The 10,514-nt window shown below is 42.5% G+C and overlaps 3 protein-coding genes across 3 annotated transcripts; 1 reads left to right on the plus strand and 2 right to left on the minus strand.

Annotated features, from left to right (window-relative positions):
• Window positions 1–244: 244 nt before the first annotated feature.
• LOC6617973 (protein singles bar) lies at window positions 245–6,440 on the plus strand. The gene is made up of 4 exons (XM_002042245.2): window positions 245–391; window positions 5,337–5,913; window positions 6,001–6,141; window positions 6,219–6,440. Exons 2-4 carry the CDS (start codon window positions 5,602–5,604, stop codon window positions 6,294–6,296), a joined length of 531 nt encoding a protein of 176 aa, XP_002042281.1. The 5' UTR covers window positions 245–391; window positions 5,337–5,601; the 3' UTR covers window positions 6,297–6,440.
• On the minus strand, window positions 4,530–5,125 carry LOC6617972. The gene has a single exon (XM_002042244.2). The coding sequence runs from the start codon at window positions 5,096–5,098 to the stop codon at window positions 4,694–4,696; it is 405 nt and encodes a 134-aa protein (XP_002042280.1). The 5' UTR covers window positions 5,099–5,125; the 3' UTR covers window positions 4,530–4,693.
• On the minus strand, window positions 6,326–10,045 carry LOC6617974 (anoctamin-10). Its single transcript, XM_002042246.2, has 8 exons — window positions 9,662–10,045; window positions 9,451–9,599; window positions 9,271–9,377; window positions 8,435–8,705; window positions 8,143–8,355; window positions 6,834–7,804; window positions 6,598–6,774; window positions 6,326–6,535 (listed from the first exon to the last, which is right to left on the minus strand). The coding sequence occupies exons 1-8, from the start codon at window positions 9,678–9,680 to the stop codon at window positions 6,502–6,504; spliced, it is 1,941 nt and encodes a 646-aa protein (XP_002042282.1). The 5' UTR covers window positions 9,681–10,045; the 3' UTR covers window positions 6,326–6,501.
• Between the last annotated feature and the right edge of the window lie 469 nt (window positions 10,046–10,514).

A 10,514-nucleotide genomic window follows, 5' to 3' on the forward strand; every position in this document is an offset into this window, starting at 1 on the left:
ACATATATAAGCATTTGACAAAAGGTTGGGTTATTTTTGACTATATCTGATATATATCTGGGGTTAAAACGGGAGAAGACGTGATATCCGTCAAGTTGAGCCGGGTCTACTTTCCATACGATACGAAAATGATCTTAAATCTAATTAAAATGTAACGAACGCAATGGAATTGAAATTGAAATCGTTGTCAAATGAAAGCGATGCCAGCGCCTCAATGCCAGCGATCAAGTCAGTTACGAATAGAACGGCACTTGCAGTAGATCAAGGTGGGGGAAGATCGCCATCGTCATAGCTATTGTCATTGCCGAACCCCTGGGAACATGATTTATCGATTTGACGATACCAGATGGCTGATAAGCAGCATGGAGAACACGATCCCCAGGAATTCGAGGTACATGGCGCCTCCGAGAAACACTAAAGCGAATGTACATACATGTATCTAAGGGCGCCTACAGCAGCGGCCAAGATGGTAGTACTGTCAAGCAATTGAAGAGCTTAAGTGAAGACAGCATTCTGGTATAATTAAAGAAAACTAATTCACTTCCTTGAAAGCACTTCTCTACCCAATTGCTGGCATATTCCTACATATATCATAAATCTGACAAAGAAGTAATGGCCTTGGTATGTCCCAATCAGCTTAGATCACATTACATTTCGCAGTTTAAAAAGGGTTTTAATTTTTCTTCAAAATTGCTCGTTTACCTGCGCCCGCAATTGTTTGTGTGTCAGCACACCTCCGGCCACGCCCACTTCGCCAACAAGTGGGCGACAAGTGTTTTTTTTCGCAATGACGCAGACGGACAGACTGGGCAAACTGTTTTTTTGTTTTCTCCCACAAATTGGCAATCCAAAGTGGCTACCATTCCGGAATTTTCCGTTCCGGATGGGAAGACTCTTCCGCTTTGGATCCATCTGTGGAGTGTGTGAATCATCGATACTCGATACTCTATTCTCGATAGTTTCGATTAGCTAGAAGATGCGGTTTTCAGGAACTCGTTAGCCTATTAAAGCAAAGAGCGGCATCCTTTCAGTATAGATTCCATATCTGTAACTATTCCCTGAAAACAATGAGCAATGACTAAGATTATTTGCGCGGCACGAACACATATTTAGTAATTAAACTTATGAGTGCGCTGCTATGTTTTTCTCTAAAGATAAGATTTCGGCGAAATCTTGGATCGCTGATCATCGGGTCATCTAATCAGGAACTCAAACTCAAAGGATATCTACTCGGAACTGCTGTGTCATTCCAACACTGGGGTTCTCCCATCTGAGACAGCATTGCAGAAGATATAGTACATTACCGTGTGATTTTGGACTTTCCAATCGACGGGCACTTGTTCACATTCTGTCAACTCATCTCCGGTGCGGGGCACGCAGTGAGTAGTACACTGAACGAAACTGGTTGGCATTTCAAAATTCAATTTCGATAATGCGTAATTTATGGGTGTGGCATTCTTTCGAATCCGTATTATTCGACAACTACCCACTTAATTATAAACTTTTTTTGGTACTACTATTTATTTGTATTGAAGAAGAGGGTTTTTAGTGCCCACAAGTTAAAGTGGGCCATTTATTTTCCGGCGATATGCGATCGAGTGTACTTGACTTACAGACGCTTAAAAGTCTCCACGTTTTCAGACTTCCAAAAATCATGACAATAGCAAATGATTGTGACGTCGACGGGGCGGCAAACAAATTGCTATAAATAAATGGCAACGCATACCACTTCTAGACCAGGATCGCATCGGATCGGATCGGTTAACTATAGACATGATGGGTATATATAATAGTCAATCAGCGCGCCAGACTGCCCAGGCACTTGGCCATTATCTCCTCCCCAATTGGCTTGATTTTGGCCCAGATAGAGCGTTTTGTTTACGGCCCTTCATTGCGACTTTCGCCCCAAGAAATCGAACCTCCTGCAACTTGTTGTTGCCCCATGAATTTGCGTTTCAGCAAAAAAATAATAATAATAATAATAATCAAAAAATATACTCTATTTCAAACAATTGTGCTGCTCGTACTTGTTGTTTTTGGTCTATCAACACCCTCCACTTACAATTGTGCTCGTCAAATTAAACTTTAAGTTGCGGGAAATATTTGCTATTTGCCAGCAAGTTGTTGCCAATTGACAGCTGCATTTGGCAGTTAATGGGGAAAACGATTTGTTTGGCCAGCCAACAGTTTTTAAACTGTTTAAGTTCTGGGAAAAGCACTATTGTTCACTTTCAAAACGATCGTAACAGCACTCTTTCTAACTCACTTCATAAGTTTTTGAAATATTTTGCTCTTTTTCAAGCAACTTATTTTATTATATACTAATTTTTTTTTCTGAAACTATATTGTATCTAAATTTTTTGATATTTTTTAGGAATTTGCCTGTTTTAAAACATGTGATGTATGTATATATTGCTTTTGGCCACTTTTCCCATCATAAATACCGTTTTCTCAGATGATTTCAATTGTTTCCTGTTCTGTGTTTTCTCTCGCCAGATTTGATCTCTCGAAATGTGCTATATAGTATATAGAATGTCCGATATAATGTCCGATTTGGCGGCTGGATATAACAGGCCGTTGACTAATGATTGCGATTTATTTAATTAAATGCCCCGTTGTTGTGTACGTTTATTTTTTTTTATTTTTTTTTAAGTCGATTTGGAGATTGTCAGGCGACCGAAATTAAACCGAGACCGAAATAAACAAATACAAAAATGAAAATGAAACTGAAAATGCAACTGAATGCGAGAATTTGTCGCACTTTTACTTTGACTCAACAACAATCAGCGCACTGTGCCTTTTTTGGTTAATTTTTTCTTATTTTTTTAATCTTCACTTCTGCCGCAATTAATGGCAACAATTAACAATTTACAAGTGAGTTTTCTATTTTTCAGCGCGAATTATTTTTACATTCCTTGTTTGTTCGGATTTTCACGTAAACATTTGTAAATTTAACATATTTTTTGTTGTTTTCTTTCGTTGCTGCGACGTCAGACGCATTTGCCCCAATGAGAAAGGCAGACAGAGCTTTCCCATTTTCCGACCGATCGGCGGATATTATGTATATATATATATATATGCATGACTTTAACCACAGATGCCTATGTGTATATCTGATTCGTATTCTTGACTTTAAAAATAAACAAGAGAGCATAAAGAGATCTTTGTGTTCGTCGTTGTTTTTGGTCGGAAAAGCGGAAAAGCGGAAAATCGGAAAATGCCTCTCATTCCACATTTCCAATTGGAGGAAGTTGGACGGGCGATTGATTGTTGAACCAACTCACTCCAATGATTTATGCACGTGCAAAATTCGTGACGAAATTGGCAAATTCCTAATTGCAGATTGCAAAATACCCGCTGAGGGGCGGGGGGAGGGGCGAGGGGTTTTGCAACGATTTATGCAAATTTTGAACGTTTTCACTTGTTACAGCATTTCTGGGGCGTCATCGTTATAGCTACCTTTTATTCGAAACAACACTTAAAACAATTTTTAACTTAACAAATATTAAAGTATTGTATGCATTTAAAGAATTGCATTACAATCAATTTTTACACATTAAATTTTTACACATTACATATAAACGCTTGAATATATTAATTCTAAAGTAGTTGAATGTTTACAGAAAAATATTATTTAAAATATTTTTGAATATTTGAAATTCTTGATTCTACAAATACTTCTAATAACTTTGTTTCTAATGCAATCTTAGGTTTTTTAAGTAAATATTTATTCTTTTATTTGTAATCTTACAATTATTGGTATTTTTTTACAAAATTTGGCATTTGCTTAGCCCTATTTTCTCGCAGTGTAGCCGCCCATTCACGCAAGCGACAGCGCACAACAATAGCGGTAGGAGCAACATTAACAACTGCCGGCAGCAACAATTACTTGTGATAACAGCCACATTATTTTATTGTCAAAAAGCATCCAGCCCCGCACGAGCACCCCCCTCCCCCACCACCCATCCAATCCCACAAACATCTACATCTATATATATATATATATCCCACCGATCGGGCTTAGCCATATAAATGGCCGTTGCGACTGATAAATTACACTAATCGCTGGCGGTGCCGACGTTGGAGCTTTGTTTGCATGCCGCCCCTGCCACGCCCCCTCCCCGGACACAACACGATCTTCTAGAGCGCCAGCCGATCGTCTAAAGAAATCGGAGAACAGAGTGGGCACAAAGAAAGCTCAGGGGCGTAGAGATCGACGGGGAAAGTGAAAGTACATATGTATATACTTGGCCGTAACTTTCCTGATTTATTAACCAATTTAGTTGCCAACTTTATTTGAGTTTAGATTATGCATGTTTTCTAGGATTCCCCCCAGCTTCATTATCTCATAACACACGATAATTATATTGAAATCTAAAATTTATCTATTTTAAATGTACTGTCAGTTTGACAAGATCTGGAAGCCTAACACAAATTTTTGAAAACTATTATTAAAATATATTACTTCTGGGAACGTTTTAAAATGCTAATGATGGGTTGCCATAATTACCATATAGAAACTAAAGGACTTTTGGTGTTCCAAAGGTCCGAACTGGAACGTTTTTATATTTTTATCATGGAACTTATATCTCGAAAGCGAAAAAAGTAAAAGATTTTTGGATAAGTGTATAGGGAACTGCAAGCCAAACTTCGATGACCATTGCAATTGGCTTCAATCCCGATCCTCGGCTGTCTAGAGCGACTCAATGCTGGACTTCTTGTTCTTGCTCATGCCAAAGTATCCCCACCAGGAGCGGCGCGACCTCGCCTCGTCGGCTGGAGCAGCACTGGTGGCCATCGAGGCGGTGGCGTTGCGCACAGCTCCTCGGGAGGCGGTCGCCAGAGGTTGCTCCGCATTATCCTCATTGCTGCTGACACTGGACTCAGCAGGAATGGCAGCAGTGGTACTACGGCGCCCGGCGGACTTGCCGGACTTAGCCGACTTCGCTGACTTGGCTGACTTTGCGGACTTGACGGTGTCCATGGAGACCTGGGTAACATTCGCCAGGCTGGGCAATGGGGTGACGCCTCCATCGCGGGTGCGACGCTGCCGGCGATCGCCTCCACCGAAGAGCTTACTCAGATACGGCATGCACATCCTGGAAGTGGGGCTTTGGATGCAGGATCAGTTGCGATCGCGTGATCTCGAAATTTGGAGATTTATGCTTAACGTTATTTTTGGAACGATTCGAATGAGGGACTAGAATTTGGATGTCATCGAAAATCAAACTGAACGTAGGATAGCAAACACTTGGGTAAATGGATCAAAGTGAAAGGCAAAAAGGGTGTTATCCAAGTTGGATCAATATTTGAACATAACTATCATATAATTTCAGAGAAAATATCGGGTATTTAAGGAAGACACCTTCCGCATAGACAAATCCTCGCCCATTGTGAAAATTGCCGATGGCTGTTCTAAATTTAGCTATAGATTGGGGTGGATTTGTTGCCACGTCGCTGGAAATGCAAGGAAATGCACCACTTGGGGTCCATGTGTCTCGGAAGCTATTTATAGAACCTGGCTGGCTGGCACTACGACAACATACAACAAAGCGGAGTCGCTGCATCTCCGGATGATCGACGATCAGTTGCAATCAGACCATGGCCTCGTTTGGAGTTCGGGGAATGGGCCAGCCGCTGGGCATCCGGATCTGCTGTTGTCGCGTCTGCACCTGCATCAATTTCGGGTTCGTTCTGTCGCGGATCGGTCTCCTGAAGCTGATGCAGCTGGGCCTGGCCATGCTGTGCGAGGGACTGCTCATCCGGTACGGCGTGCCATACTCCGATTCCATTGGCCAAGCGCTAACCAGCTTCCTGGCCACCACCGGCCACTGCTTCACCACCACTGGCATCCTGCTCCTGTGCTACGCCTTCTCCGACAAATCCTACAACCTCATCCGGCAGTCACTATTCGTAGGTTGACTTGGAGAACAATTCAAATTGAAGGATGCATTTTTAGTTTTTTCTGATCTAACGATATGGTGATTGCTCTTATTCCAGGAGACCTTGTTCAATGGCCTCGCCAGCTGCATGTACTTCAGCTCATCCAGTTACATGGGTTTCGCCTGCGTGGTGTGGCTGCATCCGCAGTTTCTGGTGCGACCCGGATTCTGGGCATATCCCGCCATGACGGCCTGCTATGTAAGTGCTATTGATTAAAAAAAAAAAAAATATGCCTATCTTTAACAAATAATTCCTTTTAAATCCTTAACTTTCAGTATATGGGCTATGCAGCGGGAATATTGCATGCCCTGGATGCCTACTTGGCGTTCCGGCACTTTCGAGGCGCACGCTAATCCCGGCCAGACAAAAGCAGTATCTTAAGTACTTTGTGGACATATTTATATGAGTTTTAGGTTTAAGGCACCTTACTTCCGTTGGTCTCGAACATTCGCGGTAAACGCGCTTAGTCGTATGTTTATAAATAATAACATTTAAAATGGACTGGTTTCATTAGCACCAAAAGGAGTGGAGTGGGAGATCCGGCGATCTGGTGGCCCATCAGGCCATCTTGTTGGCCTCCGCCTTGAATTTTCTGCAAGTACATAGTTCGTTAGATGTTTTGTTGTTTCTCCATTGAATTCGTTTTACACCCACTTGAGTTGCTTAAGAGCCTGGCTGGTCTCGAAGTCCGCCTTTAGCAGTCCGATGCGCACCCAGCGCGGCCTCTCGTGGATAACCTTGTGGATTAGAAATTTCAGGCCAAGCAGCAAGTGCTCGAAGATCACGAACGAAAGATCCGGCACCGATGGCAGCCAGTGAGAGAAGAAGTCCCTGATGGATTAAAAAAAGGATGATTATCAGGAAGAAAGTCCTAAAAGGCCAACACTCACTTGACATTCGGCTGGAGGAAGAGCAGACCGCAGTTGCTAAGCAGCGACATCACTGAGAGCAGCTCGAAGGCCAGCTGCCAGGCGCCGATGTTCTTGGCGCGCCTTGCGAATGGTCTCTTAAAGATGTTGCACAGCTTCCACATATCAATGTGCACCGCAAAGACGTTGTTTAGCAGAGCTCCAATGGCGGCAAACGGGGCAACAGCGGCAAACAGGACCACGAATCCAAACTGGATGCACACCTGCAGGTAGTCCTCGTACGTGGAATGATATTCATCTAGTCCAGACTCGTAGAACGATTGCTCGTAGCGCGGCAGATCACTAATGGATCGCAGCTTCTCCTCGGCCACCTCGCGATGACGGAACTCGGCGTACTTCTGGCGCAGCACCGCCAGCAGCGGTATTCCAATCTCCTGGGCGATGCACAGCAGCTGGAAGACCAGCAGTTGCATCATCAACTGGTACTTCAGCTGGCGCAGATCGTGCAGCACGAAGGCAATATAGAACTGCGAGAAGAAGTTATTCACGATCTCGAAGAGCATCAGCTTATTGACCCGATGACGATCGTACTGCGAGCGAGTCCGGTGGTTCTCCAGGTTGGTGAGGAATGTGGCCAGCTTTTCGTATGCCCACGAAAAGATCGCAATCAGCACCGACTGCACGATAACCGGCACGTACAGCAGCCAGGAGTCTGGTCCGAAATCCGCCAGCACCTCGGCTTCGATCTGGAACTGGTAGAGGGCAAACCAGCCGGCGGCAACCACACAGCCCAGCACCACCGGATACGAGATGCAGTACATCTGCAGGTATGTGTACCGCATCGGGTAGTGGAGTGTCATCTTGCCGGTGATGGGGTCCGGTTTCAATTGGCCCGTATATGCGGATCGCGGCTTGTCCAGGCTGCTCATCTCGATGGTGCCCCATCGATACGAGTAGCCGGCACACTTACGCTTCCACAACTCCAAGAAAATCTAGAAATATGGATATATGTTAATATAAAATCGATTGGAAAACCAAAACCATAACGCTTTATGCCAACTCTAGTGTGTTTGTTTATTTAATCTTTAGTTAACTGATTCTTGTGGCAATGATTAAGTGTATATATTTAAACTATTCGAACTTGAAAATTGGTAAAACTGCTAAATTAAAATACATACATGCTAGCTATTTTTACTATAGCACTTAAAAGTTTCCAACTTAAGAGCACTTAAGTGATGCTATACTTAGATTTATAAGCTGTAAAAGCAATTTATTTTTATTGTGCAAAGGTTTACTTTGTTTCGCCATGAGAACTAACAATTTAACTCACCGTGGTCCAAACAACGTAGAAACTGCAGACCAACGAGATGTTCAGATCGAATACATATTGGAGGATACCAAAGAGGGAGGGAAAGATCAGAGCCTTCGTGTAGAACTCGATGAAGCCGAAATAAAGACCTATGCTGGAACCAAAGTAGTTCCGGATGTCCTCTATGGGCAGCTTGGTGCGTTTCAGGTTCCAGTTGAAACGTTCGAGATACAGCTAGGTGTATAGATTGATGCATTACATAACATTTAACAATCTGTCCATGAATATAAATAGGATATTATGTATAACTTACGATATCGTGGAGGGGAAACATATCCTCAATGTACCCCTTTTGCACGTATGACTTAATGCCGTCCTGGATTACGTCCTTGATGAGAACAGGTATCTCGCAGTAGCGCAGGATCTGCTCCTTGCCCATACCGGGCAGTAGAAAGTCCGAGATGCAGCCGTGATTGAACTTCTGCATGCTGTGCGTGGTGGTCATCTTCTCCAGCTCGGCGGCATCGGCCAAACGGAGCAGGGTATCCACGCTGGCCGACAGGTAGAGATACTTTTCGGTTTTCCTGTACGAAATTTAATTGAATTAGTCGCCTGCCAATCTGGAGGAGTACTTAACCAAGCGCTTTCGTAAACAAATAGTTAAATCGATTTTCATTTCTAAACAAAGTGGAGATCAAAAGATCTGGTTTTTGTATTATAAACAATGCACTTGTTGTTTGCTAATTTAAAATGATTTACTGATATGTCCTAAATTCTAATTGTTTTTCATGGAAATTTTGCTATAAATTTATAAGAACAACAACCAATGTAACATCTGTGAAGATTTTTAAACTATATTTTCTACATTTTCTCGTTGAGTAATTTATGTAATTCATTCAAGTTTTCTTTTAGATTATGTAAAATTATTTTTGTTTTTGCTTATGAGTTAATAATATAGACTTTATAATTCAACAGCATAATTATGTTGTGCAAATCATTATTTTAATGCGTTACATAAATGATTTCCTATACTCGATGTAAGTGTTTGGATTTATGGCTTAAATTTAATTTAGATTTTCTTAGTAGTTTTCAAGCAAAAAACCTTTATGATTTGTTGTTCTTTATGTATCTAACGTAGTCCCTGCTTACCCCACGATCTCCAGCGTGGTCTGGATGCCAAACTCCTGGATGATCTTCTCCACATCCTGGCAGTGTCTCAGTTTGGCCTTCTCCGTGAAGATGATGACGATGTGCGTCTGTTGTTGGCAATAGGAAGATCAATCGTAAATAAAGCATGCGGAGCACACCATGAAATGCAAAATAACTGACCTTGTCGAAGGGTTCCGTGTCTGCGCCCAATCCCTCCACCCCGTCGTTGGAATCCAAGGTCCGCTGGCGCTGCAGTGCCTCCAATTTCAGGCTACGCTGCCGGCGGAACAGCTGGTTCTCGATGATGTTCCGTGTGCGTGGTCCTGGACCTTGAGTTATTCGATTTTAATGGATCTGTGGCATCAAGTGCCAGCTCACTGGGTGCACTTACTCTTGGCATCTTCGGACATCGTTTACGGGTGACGACGAGTGCCGTCGCTGAACTAATAACAAAATATAACAATCACATCCACATCCGAATATGATATTGCAGAATTCTCTCTTTCAGTTCAGTTCAGTTGCGTTTATTTTGTTCTTGCTTTTCTTCTCCGCTCGCATGAGTACGTGCTTGCTATCCCGCTCGCTCTTGCGCTGTGCGTGTGTGTGCTAATTGCGTGTATGAGTGTATCTTGGCCCGCGCCAATGCCAAAATACTGAATTTTTAATAATAATGCCAAAATATTCAGTTCTTGCCGGTTCAAATCCAATTGTTTTTGTTGCTGTCCCAGCTGCGTGGCGCGTGACGTCATCGCTGCCATGTTATCGAATCGACTCGGCTCTCTGCCACAACAACAGCAACAGCTACAAAAATAAATCATTTATGTCACAATTAATTTGGTTTTAATTTGTTTAAATTAACTAGAATCTCCTCTTCTTTCCCGCCCTTCGGCATTGCAACAAATCAAGCACTTATCGATAACCGTGTGCACCTCTGCCAGTGATGCGCAACTGTTGCACTCGCTGACTGGCAGTCACGGCAAGCAGTTAGCAAGCAGTGAACAAATAAGCGGTTCAAAGCATAAACGGGCTGTTTTCAAAATTGAAAATCAGAGACCGTTAAATTAATTGGGAAGGATTTATGTTGAAACATCTGTTAAAGTTGGTTTTCATTGATTCACTTACCCACTTTCAATTAAGAGCATTTGAGAGATTACTAAATATATTTAGTTTTCTTAAGCAGTTTCCTTTAAAGAAAAATCAATCTGAAAATTAACAAGCGTTCTCCAAGGCCATGTCGTTTGTAA

Source organism: Drosophila sechellia, chromosome X (genome assembly GCF_004382195.2).
Source record: "Drosophila sechellia strain sech25 chromosome X, ASM438219v1, whole genome shotgun sequence".
Taxonomy (NCBI): domain Eukaryota; kingdom Metazoa; phylum Arthropoda; class Insecta; order Diptera; family Drosophilidae; genus Drosophila; species Drosophila sechellia.